This window comes from Colias philodice, chromosome 1 (genome assembly GCF_061535455.1).
Source record: "Colias philodice isolate Cphi_HAF_F1 chromosome 1, ilColPhil1 Martin Lab GWU primary, whole genome shotgun sequence".
NCBI classification, from domain to species: Eukaryota; Metazoa; Arthropoda; class Insecta; order Lepidoptera; family Pieridae; genus Colias; species Colias philodice.
This window is the reverse complement of record NC_143086.1, coordinates 6433148-6457380: the sequence shown is the minus strand read 5'-3', so window position 1 is coordinate 6457380 and position 24233 is coordinate 6433148. Positions and strand designations below refer to the sequence as shown.

The 24233-nt window shown below is 33.1% G+C and overlaps 3 protein-coding genes across 8 annotated transcripts in view; 2 read left to right on the top strand and 1 right to left on the bottom strand.

The window, feature by feature from the left end:
* Positions 1-4953, bottom strand: part of LOC149491160 (jumonji, AT rich interactive domain protein 2-like) — a 28984-nt gene extending 24031 nt beyond the window's left edge. For all 6 annotated transcript variants that reach the window (XM_089708783.1, XM_089708855.1, XM_089709068.1 and 3 more), the window contains exons 1-3: positions 4813-4953; positions 4570-4638; positions 1800-1960 (exon numbers count right to left, since the gene is read on the bottom strand). In XM_089708783.1, coding sequence (XP_089564909.1) covers positions 1800-1960; positions 4570-4577 — 169 coding nt within the window. In that variant the 5' untranslated portion in view covers positions 4578-4638; positions 4813-4953. The remainder of the gene's footprint in view (positions 1-1799; positions 1961-4569; positions 4639-4812) is intronic.
* A 6445-nt stretch (positions 4954-11398) lies between these two features.
* Positions 11399-13850, top strand: LOC149491159 (heparanase-like). The gene has a single exon (XM_089708669.1). The coding sequence runs from the start codon at positions 11703-11705 to the stop codon at positions 13248-13250; it is 1548 nt and encodes a 515-aa protein (XP_089564795.1). The 5' UTR covers positions 11399-11702; the 3' UTR covers positions 13251-13850.
* Positions 13851-16463: 2613 nt separating this feature from the next.
* hig (locomotion-related protein hikaru genki) lies at positions 16464-24196 on the top strand. The gene is made up of 10 exons (XM_089708559.1): positions 16464-17561; positions 19517-19608; positions 20704-20806; positions 21200-21288; positions 21735-21894; positions 22074-22247; positions 22510-22635; positions 22826-22969; positions 23128-23337; positions 23908-24196. The coding sequence occupies exons 1-10, from the start codon at positions 17489-17491 to the stop codon at positions 24174-24176; spliced, it is 1440 nt and encodes a 479-aa protein (XP_089564685.1). The 5' UTR covers positions 16464-17488; the 3' UTR covers positions 24177-24196.
* The last annotated feature ends 37 nt before the right edge of the window (positions 24197-24233 follow it).

The window sequence follows — 24233 nt, the reverse complement described above, 5'->3', positions numbered from 1 at the left end:
CTCTATAATGTGCAGTACCACATTTTAATTAATAGGGAGTTCTTTTTTGCTACTATTGCTGTTTTTGGTTCTTTATTTTAGATTATTAAGATATTATGTTACATATTTTTACATGGTGGCAAATAAAAAGTTTCTCTATTTCTATATCCTTTCGGATGGCCATGACATTTCCCGATTTTCCCTATCCGTCATACCGGGAGCCGGTATGGTCAACGGACAGCGAAATTTTGAGATAGACTTTTACATTAACTCGATTTTCTCCGTATCTAGTACGAATCAAGTTAATTCAAGTTTTAAATCTTATTGTTAATTGAATAATCTTTATTCACTTTCAACCATTTCTATATAAATACTCAATTAAAGCTAACACAGAACTTTCAACAGAGGGTAGTGTGATATTTAGATAAGTTTCGGTTATAATTTAAATTAAAACAACATTTGGAAGTAATTAAAACATTTTATTTACAACTTATCACATTAGGTTTAAAATACAACACAAAATTCAAGTGCCACCATACAAATTTTTTACACAACACACGATCTTAATATCGTCACAAAAAACCGCCACTTAATGATGTCATCAAAAGTGGGTATCGTATTTCAACCTAATTTTAAATGACGCATGCCGATTTGGACACGATGTTTTGTTTATTAGAAACTTAAGCTTATTAACTGAGAGGTGTTTATGCAACAGATCAGTCACTTTTTATAAGTAAGGCTGTAATTATAAATATCTTGAGTAGGAGCTAAACAAAAATAACTCAAAAATTTGGGTCAAAAATTACGTACATTTCAAAACATAGTTTTAGGAAAAAATATTGCAACTAACGGAAGTTTTAGACATTTTCTAAGATTTAGATAGATTAAAGCATCAAAACAAATCAACAGAACAGTACAGTTCTAAGAAATATTTCAAGATATAAGTTGTTAAAAGTAGCAAAAAATTGTTCATTTTGGTACCTGGAGGCTATAAAAGTATGGATACGACTTTTCGTAAAACATAATATTTTCAAGGTATGGCTCTTATGAGATGTGTTTGTTTTTTACTATCATACATTCAAAACATCTATTCTGGTCATATTTCGGTAATGTAGCAGTCAGCAATCAATTAAAATTTTAATGCATACAAAAATATTCCTGAGGCATATCCATACTTAGGTAGCATCCTAAAAATACGCAATCTGTTGACGTACCGGCTCCCGGTATGATACTACGTAGTATCATATTTCACTACGTATTTTCATGTTTTTGAAACAAATATAATGCTACCCTATGAAATATATCAAAACTAAGTAGTTTTACGTTTTAGATCTAATATCAACTTACCTTTTTATCCATTTCTGGCTGAAATATAACGACAATAAAATCGTCATCACGCGTTCGACCTTGCACATGCTGATAGTTACAGACCGAATTTTAGTGAAAATTAACAGAACTATTATATAATTAGTACCTATATAATATAATCAATATTCATTAAGTGATATGGTATTGATAGACTAGTCTTTAGAGCATTCAGTCGTAACAGAACACTAAACTGCATTTTTATGGCACCAGATTTGATTTATTATTATTTATTATGGCTTTTCTTCAATGCCACAAAGCGTATAGGTTAAATAGTATATCGGCTACTAGAAAAATGTGGTACTGGTGTGGTGTAGTTCGCTATGTGGTATTTCTGTGATTCACTAATACACATACAATCAATTAGTGAATAGTTAAGTGTAGTATTTTCCGTAAAAATCATAAAAGGGAACTTTATTTTTTACGATTTATTTCACGGTTTATTTTTCACTTGCCTTGGAAAGAGACCACATCCAACATCGAGCTCGGTGTAGTGTGTATTTGGAAGACTCTTGATTCAGGTGGTGTTTCTGTTCTCCTGTCCACAGCGGCTTGTTGCGTTTGACGCGTAACCGGAACATGTACGCCCGCGGCGAATTTGCGTTGTGCTCGGACTCTGTAAATAATAGGAGGACTAAAATAGTCACTTTTGGTGAATCATAAGATTTTCTTATTACAAATCGGATAAAAAACTGTATAGAATTCATAAAAAGAATTTTTATGAATTCTGTATATATGTGTGTGTTAATATTTTCGTAAGTATTAACAGATACACATAACAAACATTATAAAATTGACTTGGACAGCTTACAAATACTCCGTCAAGAAATAAAATATATCTAATATCATCCAGAACTGGAAAAAGATTCTATTTACTTCCATTTCTAGATCTACATCGGATGAAGATGATGATAAAGAAGTGTTTATAATAAAACGCTCTTCCATTATTTCTATTACTTTATCTGGTTTCGTAGAATCGTTTTCGATTTTGCGGACTTTGCACACAGCATTTCAGACATTGCTCTGGCCCAATTTCAGAAAAAGCTTCTTCCACTAATTTTTTGATATCCGTAGCAGGACTATTAACATTGTTCTCCGCAACTTTTTGTTTCATTATAACCCAAAATCATTTCTATTGGATTTAGTTACTTTAGGTAGTTCAGGATTTAAAATATTTTTAATTTAAAGTATCAAAACGGTTAAGTCCAATTTACCAGTGAAATCTTCCACGCACTTCAAAGTTGAAGATTGCGATGTGTATGATTCTTCTTCATGCAATATTTTTCTATACACATTGTTAACAACACCTCTTGCTTGTGATCGCAGGAGAAAAGAGAAGTCCAAGATGATGCTTTTCAAATCCCGGTAAGTTTTGCTGGTACATATCAAACGCATGCATGTCCAGATTTAAATCTAATTTTGTTGCATAATCAGCAAGTAAAACATTTCTTTTTCTTCGTAAAAATAAGTCAAATGTATTATATTATATCTGTCATCTATACTAATATTATAAAGAGGAAAGGTTTGTAATTATGTATGTATGTATGTATGTATGTATGGTTTTCACGCATAAACTATTGGACCGATTTCAAAAATTCTTTCACCATTAGAAAGCTGCATCTTTACTGAGCAACATAGGGTATATTGCATTTTCAAAAAAATTAGAGATCCTTACCAAAAATGATATAATGTAACCCAAGGTGTAAAAAATTCCTTAATAAAAATTCTGTCATCGCGTGCGCTGCGGAATCTATTGAAGATAGAACAAAAAAATGTTCTACGATATTATAGAAGGGATCAATATCTATAAGAAAGTCCGCGATACCATATGTCCATCTTCAGTAGTTATGTTACTACAACAACTTTTTTACGTTTTCAAAGTTAATAGAAGTGCTGACAGTAATCAAACCATGTTATACAAAGACATATATTAATCCTTATCCCATTAAATGATGTTTTATTATAGACTGTTTCAATACCAGCAAAATACTTTTTAAATGAAAAAAAATGGATATTCCATTCAAAAGATATAACGAATTTTTAAAAGTGTCAATCTACAGAAAATAGTAGGTATACTGTTCAATACAATGAGCAGGCGTAGTGCGGGACGGGGTAAAGGTGATTTTCATGTGATTAAAAATTAAACCTATAGTCCTACCTATAGTAGACTTTTCACTGTCACGATATCGTTACCTATGCGGGTGAAACCGCAGGGTATTGCTAGTAAATTATAAAGGTCCTAACATATTGTTTTTTTAATTTATTAAAAATACCTCGATTCCCACATTTCTGTTAGGATGGACTTACCGGTTTGATATGTATCGGCTCAATTAGAATCTGTTCTTTTTTGCATTAATAGTTAGTGTCGATTAAAAGGATGAAATCTATAATAAACTTGATAAATCAAATGAGAGGAACATTTTTCACCACCATCGCTTATGGGCTTTTTATTATTATTTCGGTTCTGAATATTCAAAGTAGTTAGGTTCTGTTAAGTCAGATTGCACTTAATAAAAATCATTAATTTATAAAATTTCAGTTACATATCAGAGATAATTATTCATACACAAAATAGTTTATATATTCAGCATTATTTATAACAACTTCGCTTAGCTCAAATTTGTCCCTTGCTTAGCATGCAGTCATTACAATGTTTTGGTATATTTAATTATTAGGATGTTATTGTTTTCGCAGTGCTTGGAATTTCAATAACATAACTATGAATAAAATTCTTGGAACTTTGTTACTCGGTGATAATACAAGATTATAGTAATATTATGTACTATTTATAAAAAAAATGTTATTAGTTTTTATTAATATACATTTGCAGTGCAACTAAATGTACATATGTATAGTTCCCGTTCCCGTGGGATTTCCGGGATAAAACCTATCCTGTTTCCCGGGGTGAAAAGTAGCCTATTTAAATTTGGTATGGAGATATTTTGATACCCGAGAAAGATCTCGGGTATCAAAATATCTCCATACCAAATTTCATGCAAATTGGTTCAGTAGTTTAGGCGTGATTGAGTAACAGACAGACAGACAGAGTTACTTTCGCATTTATAATATTATAGTATGGATAGTATGGATTATAAAAGTTATTATCACATAAAGATTATAGAAACTTTTTCAAATATGGCTTAACAATAAAACTATGGTAATGGCAGTTATCATTTTTTTCGGGAGACATTATAATAAATACACGTGCGTTATTTAGGTACTTACCGTCTCATGGTGAATGCGCTGAATGCTGATGCTAATGTTGATTAGGTGATACCTCGGGTGATACTGTATCTGCAAGACAATTAATAAGTTAATTGTATATAGATAAGCCAAGTTTTAAATAAGTTCAAGTCAAAAAGTTGAATTCTAACTAACGTATTATTGAAGTATTACACTGAATTCTTGTATAATATGAATTCTTTAAAAAAAGTTTAAACTGTTTCCTATTATATGCAAAATACAAACCTGCAACATCAAAAAAAATTCATCAAGATTGACCCGCTCACAAAATGCCGCACACTGCACAGACGCCACAGAGCAAGAAGTGGGAGACGGGCGAGGAGACGCCGAGTCGTTCTAACTTCTAGTTATATTCTATATAGCCAGTAAGTGTTGCCATGCCTGATTTTATGAAAAATAGCAGAATATGTGCCAAAAATCGGTAGAAATTGGTAGAATCCCTAATGAAATAAAAAAAAATTGGTTGTCTGTAAAGTCGGTTTACTGACGATAGTTGAACGTGACAACGTCCGATTGTGCTTCTTTGTCGCTCTTTCCGCGCTCTTGCTTGCACTAAAAGCCTTACATGGAACGCCTCAGAGCGAGGTAACGCCGCATGAGTCATGTTTTTTCGTGTGTGCAGCCGGCTCTATCGAATTATGAGACGTTGTCACGTCTAAATTTTAGATCATTAAGTAAATACAATACAATATTATAGTGACTTTTTCTGGCCTTTCGTAGCGGAGATTCTGATCTTTGACTCCACGTACCTTCTCCATTATTATGTACAGTGTTGTGTATTTATTTATTTATTTATAACACTTTATTGTACAAACTAAAGTATGACAAAAATAATATTACAAAAAAAAGAAAGATATCGTTACAAGAGCCGGCTCTTGTATATTATTTATTATTCTATATCCTTATTGCTAAGCAACAATCTCTACTAGGGAACCTGATGGGAGAACAAATGTATGAAGTTTATGTAGGTATAATAATATGTATGTGCATCGCTGCTATCCATTACCCTTTAAGCTAGACTCTAGCTTAGAAGCAGGTCGCAACTCACAAAATTTTGATGTTTGTATGAATGTTTCCATTCGAATGACTCGAATGTAGATTTAGGCGAAAAAAGTGCCTCGTCCTACAATAAGAAAAAATGTTATTATTACGCAGTTCATTAAAGAAACGAATCTTCAATGGCGGCCAAAGCTGACACTGACGTATGGTAGGGTCAGCAAAAAAGAAAATAAAAATAACGTAAATGGATAATTATTTTATTAATTATTATTGCAAATTGTTTGTTGACAAAATTTTAAAGTGAAACTTTTATTACATCGTCTCAAACTTTTTGGTCTGTGTAGCGCATGTCGCGTGTATCGCGGCTGCCGAGTAGGTATACCTACTCGGCAGCCGACCGTCACGCGACATGCGCTACACAAAGCAGTGTTCGGAACCGTTCGAACAGTTTCACTTTTACCGTGGTTTCATAAAACCACACAACATTTTTATGTTATGGTATTTGTGTATTTATATGAATTATCATATTGACGTATACAGAATGTAACAAAATCCCCATAATATTTGTAATGAGCCCATAAAACTGAAGAACTTTTCCCAAAGAACATATTTTGTCAAATTCCAATGATTTTATATTTCCATTTTTTTTGCATGCCGTACGGCCGTGTGTAAGCGAGAGGGAATGATAAGCGCCGCCATTGAAGATTCGTTTCTTGATTAAACTGCCTTTTACAACAACAGTGTGTACATATTTAACGCGTTTCAATATAGAATAAAAAAATGTGGGCGTGTACTAGTGTACACACGTAAGAAGTGAAACTTCTTTATGACCTTATTTTTCAAAAAATAATTTACTTTATGCAAAGTTTTACAGAAATACGTCAATCACGCGTGTAAGGGATAAAAACAAGATGGCGCGTAACGGAAAAATGTCACGCGTAACGAAAAAATGTTACACTAAATTTTTTTCCAACCCCGATAAAATTATGAATAAAGTTAGTAATTATTTCAATGTTTCAGATGTACGAATAATGAAATTATAATACAGTCGTTAAATAAAATAAATAAATAAAAATCATTTATTGATCAATTTGTGGGTTAGGTACAAACATGTAACATTTGGACCCCAAACTAGGACAGCCTGTATTTTGGGGTCCACCTTCCTTAATGACACAATAATAACAAAACTATAGCATAATATTAACTTAAATAATGATTTAGGTTACGTTCGTGGGGGACTTTATTATAATTATAATAAAACATATATTTCCCACTCGCGCCTCGTCCTGTCAAACATATTTTTATAGTATTGAAACATAGTGAACTATAACTATAGTGAAGCATACGTAATAGGTGAAAGTTAAACAGGGTTTTAATCAAATAACTTGTTGCAATTATTAATTACTTTAATATTTTAAGTCAAATATAATTTTCTAGTAAGTCAAAAATATATATTATCTATATGCCATGTTGCAAGTTTTCAGTTTATTCTACATTACGTGGTGTAGGTAGATATTAATGGTGTTGAAAATTAAAAAAAAATAGGTAGGTATGATTCCTAAAACTTAATAGATATGGCAACACTGGCCTGTAACTACATAATCGCTACCACGCCACCGCTAGGTGCCGCTAGGGTGCGCCTGGCGCCTGTGCTGGCGCCAGTGCGTCGCCGCGCCGGTCGACTAAAAAATTAAAAATATGGCCGTTAAAACCATAGATAATACTGTATATGGTTAAAACCGTGTAATATGATCAGTCAAAACCACTCGAGTGCCTAACGTCTTATACAAAGCTACAGTATAATCAGAAAATTTTAAAGTTCTGTAATTAGTTTGGATTAATAAATAAAACAATGGAAGAATTGCAAAAATTAACTTTATTAGACTGTGTTGAAAATGTTCAATACGAGCTGAAAGTTCTTTTTTATTCTTTTTTATGAAAAAGTACTTACTTTTATTATATTATAAATTCAATTTACAATTAATATTAATTAAAATATTTTTAATTGGACAGTACTCCAAAACAGTTTATTTTTATGTTCTAGAAAACTTTAATACACTCATTTGAATGCTGCGTCAAAAAATGCGGCTGACAGTATACTGGATTGCGTTCCGTTTTAAATCGTAACCAGTACCTAACCCATAACTGGCTATAAAGGAACGGCTTCACAGCTTGCTTCACAGTATACTGAATTGACGTCACACCTTAAATTATAAACAGACGTTCGAACTGGTGCGACCGGACCACCGTACTCGTGCGGTGCGATCGACTCGCCACACGACCGCACCGCACCTAGGGTTGCCAGTATTTGATTTAAGGGTTAACAGCATCAAAAATACGAGTTTTAGTTATTTTTTACGGGAGATAATTAAAACAGCAATGTTAAATAGAGAAAATTTATTTTTGGCATTTATATTTGCTGTTGGAAGAAACAGCTTTTAATAGCTCTTCATTTTCTAAAGCGAATGTATAAAAATCTTTGCACGATAATTTAAAATTACAATCAATTTGCAGCTTCGCCTTTACAGTTTCAATATTCAATCGGTTTCGGCTATCCGTCCAGGCATTGCCGCACAAAGAAAATATTCTTTGTTTAAAAATTACGATTAAATTTACGATTTTTAAAAAAACATTTAAAATATTGGAATTTTCGCGGCCGACTGAGCTAAATAAATTCGTATAAAAAAATAGATACACTAGCGACTAGATAATTTATTACGTTGCTAATATATGAAGTGACCTAAAGGCGCAAATTATCCCTTTTTGAAATTTTCGATTTTGTCGATAGAGGCGAAAGTATTGTAATTTTTACTGATTTTCGTTTTTATTTTTTTATATTATATGCAGGCGTTAGTAGAAGCTCTGTTTAGTACCAAAAGAAACCTTGAACTGAGTTCTACATGTGACAAAAATACCACATTCTAGCCACGAAGTTATTACGAGATATAGATTTTCAAAGAATGTCAGGGTTGTCCCTAGTAAACAAAATTATATATATCATCTATCTATTACCAAGTTTTTGTTTATGTTTTAGTCGTTAGTTATAGTCGATATTTCAATATATTATTATATGTAGGTAAAAGGTTAATTTATTACAGTCTTTATATGTAATAAATTAACTGAACAAAAAAAATATCTCAGATTTATAAGACAATTCAATAATATCAAATTAATACAAATTAATCTCCTTTTTTTGTGAATATTTCGAGCATTGATCATAGTAATCTCATTAAAAGTCAAACCGAATTCTTTGAAAATCTATTTCTCGTAATAAATTCGTGGTTAGAATGTTGTATTTTTTTCACATGTAGACCTCAGTTTAAGGCTTCTTTTGGTACAAGTACAAGTACAAGTTACAACCATTGAAAAGAAGAAAACGAAGAGAAAAGAATGGGCAAAATTATATTTAAAAGACAGGGATTCATTCAGACATATGCAGTCATATCATAAATCTTTGTAGAGTTCTAAAATTTATATTATTAATCTTTTTTCAGTATTAGCCACGTCATCCGACGCCATCGCCATTGATAACGATCGACCGACGTCCGTTTTGTTTGGCGGTAGAACTGTGACTAAAGCTGTAATAAGTATATAGTCTATGACTAATGCGCTGTCCGGTGCGATCGCCCGTCCACACGCGCGAATTTGGTACGGTCCGCACCAAGTTCGGATGAAAAAACCATCGAACCAACCGTACCGTCAATAATAATAATTATGTCCGGCGGACCACTGTACACATGATCGAATATGGTCCGGAGCGCACCAAGGTCACGGTGCGGTCCGTACCAAATTCGAACGTCTGTTTATAACTTTACAGTGGTCGCAGTGTATAACGGAATACACTCTAAAACATATTATGTAGGTACCTAGCGGTAGTGTCTCTCACTCTCAGTAATTATACATATTGTATATTTTTTTATATTAAAACTAGCGGTCCGCCCCGGCTTCGCCCGTGGTACATATGAAAAATAGATGTTGGCCGATTCTCAGACTTACCCGATATGCACAGAAAATTTCATGAGAATCGGTCCACCCGTTTCGGAGGAGTATGCAGACTAACATTGTGACACGAGAATTTTATATATAAGAAGGTAAGATTAAAAAAAAAATCAACTGATAGATCGTAGTTGTAATACATCTACAGTACACTCAACCACGAGTCACGGACACGAGTCACGACTACGAGCGCTCGCGGCGGGAACGTCGTGTTGTTCCCACCTGTGCCTACTGTTCCCACTTGGTTATTCTCACTCTATAGATAGTATATAATATACTCTAAGTTCGGCGTCCATTACATCCGATACACATCGAAAATATTACCAAAACATACCTACAAACTTTTTTCTATGTATCTTTGTCATTCAAAATCTGTGGATGTGTCACCCGCTGTGCCCGCTACCACACCCCGGACACTCCATACAAAATGATCGTTTTGACAGTCACACCGTAGAGACTGCAAATGTGTGTGTTAACGCTTTATGGTTGGCACATTTGTGACTAGTGTAAAAAAAATTTCGCGTTTTTCTGATGAAATACATCCGTAAACAGCACAATATCTCACCATTTTCTACGAAAAACGATAATCACAAATCCAAAATAATAAAATTACTTTAAGTCAATTTGATTAATGTTGTCAATCTTCGTTGCGTATCGTCCTTGCAGAAAAATATGGCCCATTTTATGTCTGATCGCGCGGGGGTGAGGTAAGTTTAATTTTGGCGGGAGGCGGAGAGTGTCCGTTCTGTAGCGTTTAGCTACTATTATGTATTCTGTGCCGCTACTATCGATCCCCCTCAATACCCATAACTCGTAAACACGCTTGCTTGTGTGCGAGAGCCATTTCGGACGTTTTGTATGAAGTTTCCTTACTGTATGACGTATCTGTATATTGTGAGGAAATGGTCCTTGTCTAAAGCCCCCAGTACACAATGGCCTGTGATGGGACACGTTTACACAATAATACACAACTGTATGCCACGATCAATTGCTGTTCACACAATGGCCCATGCTGCCTAGCAAACCACTTGCGATGGACGTACAGGGCTCAGATTGATATAAATCAATAAACCTGAATGTTTCTTCATTGCTCCACGATACTATATTTTAATATAAAAATAAAATTCTAGTTCTAGTACGCAACAAAACAGTGCACTATCTCGGTCAGCGGTAACTATAAACTAATTACTAAACAATGGCCCATTGTGTGAACACCATAGGCCACGCTACGCCACGATTCCTTATTTCCTTTAAAGTGTGCCCAAAAAACCGACAACTCCCCGATTGCGCGCCACGAAAGACAATTGCCCGCCATCATATAAAATTACCCCGTGCGCGTGTACATAATGGCAATGGCCTGCAATGGGTCAGCATGGGCAATTGTGTACTGGGCGCTTAACGTTTTGACAACTCTGTGCTATAGAAATGGTAGTTGCGGTGACCATGAATTTTGTTTGACTTTGCAACATCTCACGAATTATGTATCGAAGTGTATCGGTAAAAAATATTTAAATTTAAGATATAAAAGCGAAATCCGCTAGCACGTAAGAGATAAGGCTACTATAAAAATTGTTATAAGTAATCATGCTCAAAGCTCATGATTGAAAATATACTAGGTTGTAATTTATTTTTACTTGTTTACATACATTAATTTAGGTAGCGTATCATCAATTTATTATAATATACCAGTTATTTACCCGATCGCTTTTCAATAATTTTTTATCCCTTATTTTGTCGAGCCATGGTCACCTAGTTAGTAAGAGACAAGTTGCAGTTGAAACTTGAAACAAATTACAAAAGTCAAAACGCTCTCAGTGCTCACCAGTCACCACAGTTCTCACGGTTCTCATTGTGGTTCTCATCAGTAAAATAGCAGTTGTGTGGTTGTGACTTGTGGTAGTTTTTTCGTCTTTGGGCCTCATCTGCTTCTGGCCCAAGGAGTTGTGGTCTGGCCGCCCGCCGCTGGCTTAACATAAATTACCTAATCTTGGAGGGTGCGGTTCAACTAAAACATCTTTAATTAAAAATTAAAAGTTGTCACAAAAAGTAATTATTTAATAAATAGCTAAAGAACTGCCATGTATGTATAACCTAGTAAATTGAAGTCAAAATCAGCCAAAATGTTGTCTAATAAACGTTTGGTAACTGTGTGTGCAATAATATTTTGTTCCAACATCGTTTTACTTGTTTTATTCGTAAAATATAACGTAGGTGAAAGATGCTATATTTCTATAGAAGAACAACAGACTGCGATAGTCGAAATTCCTGATGGATATCTTAGTGTTGGAATAGATGCATCTGAGATTCAAAACTTTAGTAAAATTGATTTCACCAATAAGAGATTCTATAATCTCGCTGCAGCACTTTCACCGGGGAGACTACGTCTTGGAGGTACGATGTCGGAACGTTTAATTTTTAGTGCTGAAGATATTTCATCACCAGTGTCATGCGAACATTGCCCGCATTCTCCGGCTACTAAATCCGTTTGTTCTAGTCTTAAAAAGCTATGCAGACACAAATTTCTTCCATTCTTTTTAATGACAGGACAAAAGTGGACAGAGATAAATAATTTCTGTAAATCTAGTGGTCTTAAGTTACTCTTCTCATTTAATGTGTTACTTCGTGATGAACATGAATGGAGTCAGCAAAATGCTATAGAAATCCTTAAATACTCTAACCAGAGAAATTTTGACATAGATTGGCAGCTTGGTAATGAACCAAACTCTTTTCGACATGTATTCAATAAAAGTATTAGTCCTCAGATGTTAGCACATGATTTCATGAAACTAAGAAAGCTTCTCAATCATTCGGGATATAATAAATCACTGCTTGTGGGCCCTGATACTACTCGCCCTCAAGAGCATCAGCCAAATTGCCTCAAATATATGGTAGATTTTTTAAGTAATGGATCCCAGTATATTAATGTCAGATCATGGCACCAGTATTATTTAAACAGTAGAACAGCAAATTTGGAAGACTTCTGGAATCCTGATAGTTTTGATTTGTTAAACAAGCAGATACAAACAATGAAAGAGCACACTAAAAAGTATGAGCATATTCCAATGTGGCTCACTGAAACAAGCAGTTCCTATGGAGGTGGTGCTCCTGGCCTCTCAAATACCTTTGCTGGTACGCCGTTGTGGTTGGACAAGCTCGGTTTATCAGCTAAGAATAATATAACAACAGTTGTGAGACAAAGCTTGTACGGTGGTAACTACAGCCTTGTAGATGAAAATTTTGAACCGTTGCCAGATTGGTGGGTAAGTGTATTATACAAAAAACTTGTGGGTAACAAAGTATTACATGTTTCATGTCAGTGTTCACGCTATCAAAGAGTGTATGCTCATTGTGCTAATAGGAAATACACAAACGATTCATCTGCTGTCACCATATACGCAATTAACCTTAAAATGGAGAAGATAAAATTCTTACTGAATGGTACGGCCTTACATGGGGATGATTTAGTTATAGATGAATACATCCTCAGCGCCCCTTCTAACAACAGGAGAAGTAAAACATTACTTCTTAATGGATGGCCGTTGTACTATGAGTCTTCTGTGCCCAACTTTCAGCCACATCAACACCTCTATGGCAATCACATATCCATGCCACCATACTCAGTTGGTTTTTGGGTCATAAAAAATACTTCCATAAAAGTGTGCCAGTGATTTAGTTCTCCCAGTGCCATTGTTTTACTGATATATTTGCATTCCTGATACATTATTTATATAACTACTAGAATAGTTTACTGTTTCTGAATGTTGTTTTTATTTAGTAAGTGATCATATTATTAAGAAATATTCTGGTCTGTGAATGTAACGATCAAAAGGTTTTAACTTATTGATGAATCATCTACAAATGTTGCATTTTATTGTATTTTATAAGTTTCCTAAGCTTTTGAAGTGATTTTATGATTTTCCATTATTGATACTGAATCAATTCAAAAATGTATCTATCTTACTGATAAAGTATAACTTTGGTGATCTATTTACATAATTTAGTACTTTATGTACAACTTTGTTTTTTTTACATCTTTGTATTTACTATTTATAAGATAAGCATACTGATTTCTTAGTTTTATGTAATTATTATTATTCTTCTACCTTGTTTAAAGATCTTACTTGATATTTATTCTGTTGTAAATTAATATTAAATGTTTGTAGCTACAAGTTGTAATTTTATAGTGTATTTGGTAATTGTGTGACACTAAACCTTAACAGATTGTGCTTTACATTTCATAAAAAATATATCTAACTTCAGAATAGTGAGAATATACATACTGAAATTAAAAATAATGTAAGATATTTCACAAAAGTGAAAACTCAGTCTAGCAAAGGTAAACATTACATTTATTGGAGTTATCAGATTATGGAAATTTTATTTGTAAGCAAAAAATGCACAAAAAATCCTGTACAGCCTAAATCATCCTTAATTTAACACTTGTCATCAAAGCTTTGTTAAATTACAGTGTCATAGCCAAAAATGCTTTTTAAATGTATCATATTGTTCATATTAATTTATATAATAATTCTTAACAAATAGCCTTGTCCATTATTCAAGGAGAGTTCTCATTATTTAACATTGAACTGTATTTAGACCTTTTGATAAGGAATAAAATTGTGCGCTATAGAAGATGCATAGCATAATCAAATGATATATATATCATAATATAATAACCATATCTATAAATATGTTTACCAGACATATTAATTATTATTAGATAGATTAACCTAATAAGCCTTTCAACATATTTATAGAAATGGTTATAATTTTGGATAGGTACTATTATTTTTTTGCTATTTTACCTTTATTCGACACATAGAAATCTCGCTATTGAATATTTTACTTGCAATTATTATATGAAAATATGTTCTCCAAAATTACGTATTACCTATACTTATATTTTATGGTTTCACTAATCCCTGAAGTGTGCATTATTTTAATGTTAATAGAAACATAGTAATCGGGTTGGTTTGGTTGTAGTCTGTAATTATGTTTGGATATTATTTAATAAAAAGGAAGAAAATAAATGTAAAAAAAAACCTTTATAGGTAATTTAGAATACAGACTTACCTACATAACATTATAATGTTACTTAATGATTTATTTTTAGTTGGAAAATTTAAATATAATTTCACAAACACCGAAATTGCCATTTGCCACTCCATTAATTATAATCGGCGATAAATTAAATATGTAGGTAGGTATCATTAGGTATACCTACACTATACAGCAATTTGTCAAGGTAAAAAATACAAATTCATTTCAGTGTTAGTTACACTTTTCAATTAATTAAATATTAATACAGAATAGATAAAAATGTATCCCAAAAAAACGTATACCACGTTATTACGATACCTACTCTTCATAAAATAATGTTAAAAAAGAATGAGATCTCTTACTAGTAGGTAATACTTACTAAAATCCTGGCCATTTTAGTATTGCTTTCATTGTAACCTTTTTTACATTACATTTACAATGTGTATATTATAAAAAAGCATTTGAAATAGTACCTAAGCTTTACAATTATAAGAATATTTGTATGGTGCCTATTTTAAGACTGATTAGAATATTATTTTAATTTGCCCTAAGTGCCTAATGGCTATTTGTCGTAAACTATGTTGGATTAAACAATGCTGCATTTTTTATTATATAATTTGCATACATTTAGTACGTATAACTATATTTGTCATTGAATATTATAAACTGAACACGACTGAACATTGAACAACTCTTCCGGTTGCATAGAACTAGAATGAATATTGACTGTTAGGAGCAGATTTATAGACCGTACCTACCTGCCTATTACATTTTAAAAAGTCTATATGAAAATAAAGTTTAATAAATTTTTTATATGTAAATCCGATATCCGATATTTATAAGAAGTAAATTGAATACTTATTCCAATATTACGTGTGAGTTGTAATCTAATAGGTAACGATTTTGGCAAAACTTCCATTTGTCAAAAATTTATATCTGTCTTACTGATTACCTACCTCCTTAATTATTACCATACGAATTTATCTATTTGCGTGTTTGTGTTATAGGTTGTCACTTTAAGTTTTAAGTTTATACTTACCTAAGTAATCTTGACAATTATTGAGTACCTATACCCGCGGAAGCGGTTTATCTTACACTAGCAAACCCGGCGAACTCCGTCTCGCCACCACATTTCATTTTATCCCGCTTTTCTGTTGAAAATTTTCCCGAATTTTCTTTGCTATAAACCTCACGGAGCCCGAGACCTTTCCAACGTATGCGAAACCGTGAAAATCGGTTCGTGCTTTCTGGAGTTATAGCGTCAGGAAGGAAAATCCGACTTATTTTTATATAGAAGATAAGTAATACAAATTATATATAGGTACCTATGCGTGAAAACAATTTTTAGAATAATGTTTTTTTTTTTCGTTTTGACTATATTTGTAGTTAATAGAGATTATCTAAATAATGATCTGATTTGTATTATTAGTTAATTGTTGTACAATTTCTATTAAATATCAGATCTTTACTATGTATGCTTTTACTAAAACTTCTTAAATAACGCATCTACAATCTGCATCCTTTGCTTTATTTTAAAGATCTCATAGGTATGTCGCTACTCACACGCAAATTGTACAATTTTGCCGTTTACAAACAGGGTCGTCAGTTTCCAAGTGTTTTTTGTATAGGAGAATATACTTTTTGAAATAGTAGGCAGGAGAGAGCAAAGATCTGATTTGGATTTGGTGCTGGATTTGATAAAAACTGACTAACGATATCTGTTAAGATCAAGTTGATCAGTAGCTGCACGATACATAGTCAAAAACATCCACATAAGGAAGAAAGGAAAAGGGATTTGACCCCCCCTCTCCCTGCAGTTCCTAAAGTATCGTAAGGAAAATGGTCCTTTGAACCTCCCCTCACCCCACCCTTGATGACTTTTGATATGATCATATTATGGACATGTCAAGGAATAATTGTAGCGATTGTCAAAACTACACGATTTATTTCCACTAATTTTACTAATTTTCTCGGACTATTTGTAAATAGCGAAATACAATTTGCCTGCTCCAGCTGTCAGCGGAAAGCGACACTGTTTTATATTATGTTACTACATAGGTATATCCAAGGTATATCTATAATAGCAATGATATTGTTTTAAGTACCTAAGCTGTTGTATGAACTACAAATTTTAATGACCAGAGAGGAATTTCAATGCCATGAGTTTTTTCGTACCTACTGTAAAGTAATTATATCTATAAAGATTATGTGCCTTGAATAAGGCTTTGTGGTGATAAAGAGATTGAGGTCATAACTATTTCTGCATTTAGGTAAAAAGCTATCGTTCAATTAATATTTTATAGATTTATTAAAGGCTTAACTAATTATAAGAGAATATACTTACATTGGATTTTTATATTATGTAATATTAAGTTGAAATATTTTGTAAAATATTATTTTATTGGAGGCTACGTAAAATAATGTTGTACACTGCTAAATAAATGTTTTCATGGTTTCAAGCAATGTTGCTTTATTTAGCTTTAAATAAATGACACAAGAAATTTCTTTTGTTTTTCTTATTAATGAGAAACACCTTAACTATAACAGTTGTAGATACTGGAGATAAAAATGTAACATGGATACGTAATATTCAAAATGTATATTACGATACCTACTAGAAACATGCAATCGCACGATAGGTACAATAAACTAATATACAAGTATCGTATGGTGAATAGACAACAATAACGATTTAAAGTATCCACACCACATGTTTAGATCACTTTATAGAATCAGTCAATATCACGTCTAATCGGTATTTCAGAAAGTTTCCTGCACTGTATTGAGAACGTTTTACGTGCACTCTATTTTGTAAAACAAGTGATTTAAGTATTTTGTGCCTCTGTGCCTGCTTTGAGCTCTCAAAATGCGTTTGCTCACTATTTCACTTTTGGCTTCTTTACTGCTACTCATAACTGGAAATAATAATGAACGAAGCGGTAAGTGTAAATGTACTTATTATTTAATTTGAATGAAATTGCAAGAAGTACAAGGAATTTATGTACCCATGACCTAAGCGCTTTATTGTGTGACTTAGATGACCCAATAAACTGTTGTGCGCGTCAAATCATAATACATACCTACACTATTCAACAGTTCCCTAAAGTAGAATATTTTGGTTTCATGTAGAAACATTTTGAGGGTTCGTTTATGATATTGGGTATAAGATATTTACTTAGTATTTACATTTTACAATTACAATCCATATATAGGTAGGTAAGTAACTAACTATATCACTACATAGTATAAAACAAAGTCGCTGTTTCTGTCCTTATGTCCCTATGTATGCTTAAAAATCTTTAAAACTACGCAACGGATTTTGATGCGGTTTTTTTAATAGATAGAGTGATTCAAGAGGAAGGTTTTAGTATATAATTTATTATGTTTTAGACAAAGTGGGCGAAGCCGCGGGCTGAAAGCTAGTATTATATATAAATTAGATGCAGGAATTAAAACTTCCAAGGCCGACTATTAATATTATTGAACACTAGCGGTCCGCCCCGGCTTCGCCCGTGGTACATATTTACGTTTTCTCTACGTAAAAACCATCATCGTACTTCAAGGAATATAATAAAAAAAGAATTATCGAAATCGGTTCAGCCGTTCTCGAGTTATGCGCTTACCAACACATTTTGCGATTCATTTTTATATACATACTAGCGGTCCGCCCCGGCTTCGCCCGTGGTACATAATATTTACGTTTTCTCTACATAAAAACCATCCTCGTACTTCAAGGAATATAATAAAAAAAGAATGATCCCACCAAAACATTTTCATGTAAAATGTTGCCAAGACGAGCTCATATGATTCGCACTGTCAAAAAGTTATCAGATCTCATGTAGAGCCAAGCTTCTAACACTACACGCCCTAACTCTACAAGGCCTAACTTCACAAACTCTACACCTTAGTCAAAATATGTGGCTTGGCCATTTCGCTACATTCACATCGGCGTAAGGTGAAAAATTAATTCACTGTTCATTACTTTTGTGTTATACAATAGTTCTTGTAGTAACGAACGGCCAAGCCACATATTTTGACTAAGGTGTAGAGTTTGTGAAGTTAGGCCTTGTAGAGTTAGGGCGTGTAGTGTTAGAAGCTTGGCTCTACATGAGATCTGATAACTTTTTGACAGTGCGAATCATATGAGCTCGTCTTGGCAACATTTTACATGAAAATGTTTTGGTGGGATTTCATTTCTTTTTGTAGGTTGTTTGTAACAATTTTTTTTAACAAGGAGTACCTATACATATATATATCTAGGGGAACCAAGTTTTAGATTATTAGATTAGACCTCTAGCGTCATCAAAATTTAATTTAAAATTACAGGTCTCATACAAACTCCCATCCCCTAGTTTAAGGGGTTGGGGGATGAAAGTTACAAGTTTTATAATTTTTTTGTTGTTTATGTGCTAATACTAGCTTACATACAAAATTTCAGCTTTCTAGGACATTAGGAAATACCTTAAGAATTTTGATGATCATCAGTGAGTCAGTGACGAAATTAGCGTTTTTTAGATATAAATAAAATCTGAAGTATAAAAGCTAATGTAATTAAAACTTAATACGTTCAATAAGTCCGCTATTGACAATATATCCCGAAAATTTTGTTGATCTAGCATAATCCAAACCCAAGTTATGAGGGTTCAAAAAAACGTCGAAGCGCTTCGAGAAAAGGTAGGTAGTGCCCGTGCGCCTCGCTTGGCTCGTCTTGGCGGGGGCACTACCGTGCCCCCAGATCGAAATCGGTTCAGCCGTTCTCGAGTTATGCGCTTACCAACACATTTTGCGATTCATTTTTATATATAAGATAAAGAAGATTGTATTATCTAATTACCTAGTTACATATTTACACTTAATAATATTAATATGCTTATAACAATTTCTTTTATTTCAGATGATTTCAAATGTACTCTTCCCGAACTCACGTTAGATGATTTGAATTTTGATATGAAACAATTTTTAGAAAATTTTGCCAAAGTAAAGGAGGTAAAAAAATATTGACAGTTACTTATTAGTTATCTTATTATAGTCCTTTTCACCTAGGATGATTCCTGTGACACTTCATCGTGTTCCGAATTACGTATTTTATGTTTAAAAAGTCAAAATAATTTTAGTGCATAATATTTTTATTTTATGGCGGCATTATTACCAAAAATATAAAAATGAAACATCGTAAGCTTATAAATAAAAAACAGTATTGTTTAGTTTAATATAATGAAAAATAAAATAAAATAACACAAAAATATAATACCTACGCAATTCGTGTACATGAAATGGATCGTTGAAAAATCATAGAGTTGGAAAATCATATAATCGGCGCCCATCTTGTGATCGTTTGTCAATCGAGTCAATCGTCTGTACTAGTGCGTCAGCCTTGTATACAAGTTGCATTTTTATATTGATACTTTACGAGGTATTCTGTTATTGTTACTAATTGTTATTGTTGACTTTTTGTTGCTGTTGTTTGCTAAGTTTCCTGAGCTAATTGTTGGCGAAATACCGAAAAAACTAATTTTGGTACTTTATTCAAATCGATTTCATTTCCATATAGAATATTATCGATTATCGGAATCAATTGATACGATTTCAGTAACCGACATCTCTACACGTGTCAAAAATCGATGTGTCACAGAAATCATCTTAGGTGGAAAGGACTATAGTTATTAAGATATTATCAATTATTACGAAATGGATTTAAGATTAATAGATGAACAATTTAATTAATAAATAATGAAGCGTGGTTTTTTGTTGTCGAACACAGAATTAAATATTAATTAATGAACTTATGCATATAATATGCTATAGCGTGCCTTACTGGGGTCCCGTATAAAAATTTGTTTTGGAGCCCCTTAGGTTTTTAAGACATCTGCAATATCGAAATACATAATATTATGTACACCTTCGCCCCGCTAAAAACGCACATTCGGTACTTCTAATATGTAGTAGTTAAATGTATGTATAAATTTTAAGTGGCACAGCATATTATCTACGATATGATTCTATATTTCACACAATGTAGTTATGACTTATGTAACTAATTGTATGATAAATAATAACCTATGTTATTATATCCATGTCCAGATCAAATTTCCGATATCGTTTGGTCCTCTACCTGAAAAATATATTTGCAAGCTAAAATGTGTTGACGGATATTGGGTAGGTCCACTATGTTCAAGCTCACCAGGTAAGATATTTCCCTAGAACTTCCTTCAGACAATAGGTATGGTAAAGGCGGCAACGGTGGTTTTATCGGCAACAGAGGCGCAGCAGTCGTTAAGAATGTATTAAAAATACAACGTTATTTTAATAATGAAGCCATATATTAGTTACACAATAGTATACTAATCCTTTTAAAGCTTCGCAGTAGGTACTGCATTAAATATTCTATTGCAGGTCATAGCTAAAAAGAAGTGACCTACTGCTACCGCCTTGACACTGTACCTAGCGTCACAACTCACAATAATTATATCAGATGGCTGTTTAAATCCACGATAAAATATGTTCATATTAATTATATGTTAAATTATAATCTTTACTAAAAAAATGATTAAAGATCTAAGAACTATCTTCGTTTTAGATGGCCGATTCAAATCGCTTTTAAAAGAATGTATTTACAACAACACGTATCCTCTTCTAACAGTATCATTTAAAAATTCTTCTGTAGAGGTAAGTTAAAATTGATGTAGGTAAGTAAATTAAGTTAAAACAATAACATTTAATTTGAAAAATGTGTTTACAGTTGCACACACCATATAAGTAGTTAAGTAGGTACTACTACTAGGTACAAATTTCTATTTTAATTTATTAACCTAGTTAAGTAAGTAAGTAACTATATCTTTCGAATTATTACAGAAAATGTATACTTACCTAGTGTTACTAAATTGAATTCATACTAAAATTAATACCGGGAGTCGGGACTTATACCTACTTTTGGGAACCCATCCACATACTTAGTTATTATATTTTACATACAACACTAAAATATAATATTACTCCTAAAGAGCATTCTTTCTATTAGTACATTATAATTTATACGAATTTAATATATTTAGTACCTAATTGCCCATAAATACACCGACCGACCTGATTGAAACAGTTATTAATTATTTTAGAACGATACAAACTTTCCCCATAATACTACTGTTACCGCTCGTTGTAAATATTTTGGAATGTACAAGCTGAAAGGAGAAGGCGAGATACGTTGTGAAAATGGTGAATGGGTACCGAAGTTTCCAGAGTGTGTACCAACCACTGTCATCACAAACTTTACAGGTATTCCGTTTCCAAGTTTCGAGTTTAAATGCATTTATGATATATAGATTAGGAACCCATACGCTGAGTCGTTTATTTGAATACATGTATACCTATACAATTTAATATACTTAATAGGTATCTAGACAGTTTGCAATGCTTTCACAAAGAGGCTATTTAAGTTTTCTTTTCACGTTCAGGTGATGCCCCGCCGACGGTAGTCTACGAAGTTGTGAGTGGTTCTGCCACAGTTCAACCGAACGGAGAATTATTTGTTTATCCAGAAAGCACTATTTGGCTTGATTGTTTGTCACTACGAAGTGCTGGCCAGCCAGAGTGGACGTGGACGCATAGTATGACAAACTATAAAACAGGTGGGACTGAGAAGGTTTGCGGGTGGCAAAAGTGGGCGAGAGCCGAGAAGCATCACACAATACCTTTATTTATATTCAGCAAAATTTGTAAAATGTATATTTTAGGCTTTTGAATATTATATATACTTTTTACCATTATACTGTACTAACAATTTAATAGTGGACTCATATCATCAGTAGGCGGATACCGTTAACTTTAGTGTTGACTAGATTCATAGCTCATGCTGATTAATTTTTAAATAATATATTGCTGATATTAAAGGGTGGCTTAATGAACACGACAACACATTCAGAGTGACGTTACCGAAGCTGAGTGCCCGATTCGCGGAGACATTTTCTTGTTCTACTCCATCAGGAACTACCAATAAGATATCTATCAGAGTTGTTAGTAAGTCATTTTCATTGATGTATCATTTTGTAAAATTTTAAATAATAATATTATAGGTAGTTATATCTAAAATTACTCAAAATGTAATTTAAAATATAGTAAAACATTAAAGAAACACCCTATCTCAACTCTCAAGACTGTAAAGTATTTTCAAGATCGGGGCATGATATGCATTCATTTTCTGTTTTAGATGTAGAATGTAATCCTTTAGCTGTGTCATTACCTCCTGTTCGCCAGTACACGACGGGAAACAAACTCGGCAACACAGCTCATTTCAGCTGCGAACCAGGTTTTCACTTGAGCGGTTCAGCGACACTCCATTGTATGGGTGATGGTAATTACCTATATTGTATTCATATATCATTGCTCTCAAATTTATTCTTTAATTCAATCGCTATTATTTAAAAAAATTACAACAAAACCTCCAATGCTTCTGGAAGTAAACTAAGGTACCATTGAAGGAGGGTAAGAAAGTAATGAAAAACCTTCTAGGTCGCTGGTCATCTTTACCACCAACGTGTGAAGAGACTTTTTGTCCATTCTTCACATCTCTCAATCCACATTTGAGCATAATTGAACATAATTCTTCGTTTGGTGGAAGAACAGTGTTCACATGTTCTTGGGGTTATCGTCTGGTTGGAGCCCCTGGATTGGAATGTGAACAAGACGGCCAGTGGTCTGGAGAAATGCCGCAATGTATACGTAAGTTATTGTTTAAAATAATTTTACTTCATTACAATAATATGTCCAACTACCTAAGCCATGCAAGCATGTAAACTTCAGTAGGTACCTACATTGTTTTTAATTGTTCACACCCTTTATTTATTTTTTCAAGTGGGGAAATCTTGCACCTACGGCCCCCGGGAAGGAGCCGTGGGTTATGGCGGACACTCACCGACTAAAACCATACTGTGTTCCGTCGAGCCGCTTTTATTTTGGGGCCGCGGGTATTAGTTGTAATTCTTCCACGACTAATTGTTCACACCTAAAATCTCCCTAAATGATTATATTATTTTCAAAATCTTCTGCTTGATAAGTAGGTCTTGATATATTATTTTACAGATAGGAGGGTAATCATCAGAATTGTGGTAGACATAATTAAGAGCTACCTAACTATATAAATTAACAAAATTAAAGCGAGGGTTGGTTTGTTTTTCTCATGTTTTTCCTTTTTACTCCAATAATTACCTACTAATATGATTACAATAAAAAATTAAAAGGAGGCAGTTGAGTTTTATTGGTTGTAGGTATAATAATAACTCTTGTTTTCAGCAATTTATTGTCCAGACCCTATAGTACCTGAGCACGGCCAATTGTTGACAAAAACAACATCAAAAGATGGAAAATATCCAGTCGGCGATCTGCTGATCTATACTTGTGACACAGAATACGACATGTTAGGAGAAGCTTCGATAGTATGCACAGAAAATGGATTTTGGTCTCATCCACCACCATTCTGCTTACCCCCCGCTGAAATTAAACATCCAGATACGATTTATATAGAAAATACAACATTAGTTCACGTAGATGCGGGATATTAAATGAAAAGGTGTTTCAAATAAACATAAATTAACAGTGTTATGGGTTTTATTTACTAA

Coding starts and splice junctions, on each gene's coding strand:
- LOC149491159 (XM_089708669.1), top strand. CDS start 11,703: ATGTTGTCTAATAAACGTTTGGTAACTGTGTGTGCAATAATATTTTGT.
- hig (XM_089708559.1), top strand. CDS start 17,489: ATGCGTTTGCTCACTATTTCACTTTTGGCTTCTTTACTGCTACTCATA. Junction 17,562..19,516: donor AAATAATAATGAACGAAGCG/GTAAGTGTAAAT, acceptor CTTTTATTTCAG/ATGATTTCAAATGTACTCTT. Junction 22,248..22,509: donor TATGACAAACTATAAAACAG/GTGGGACTGAGA, acceptor CTGATATTAAAG/GGTGGCTTAATGAACACGAC.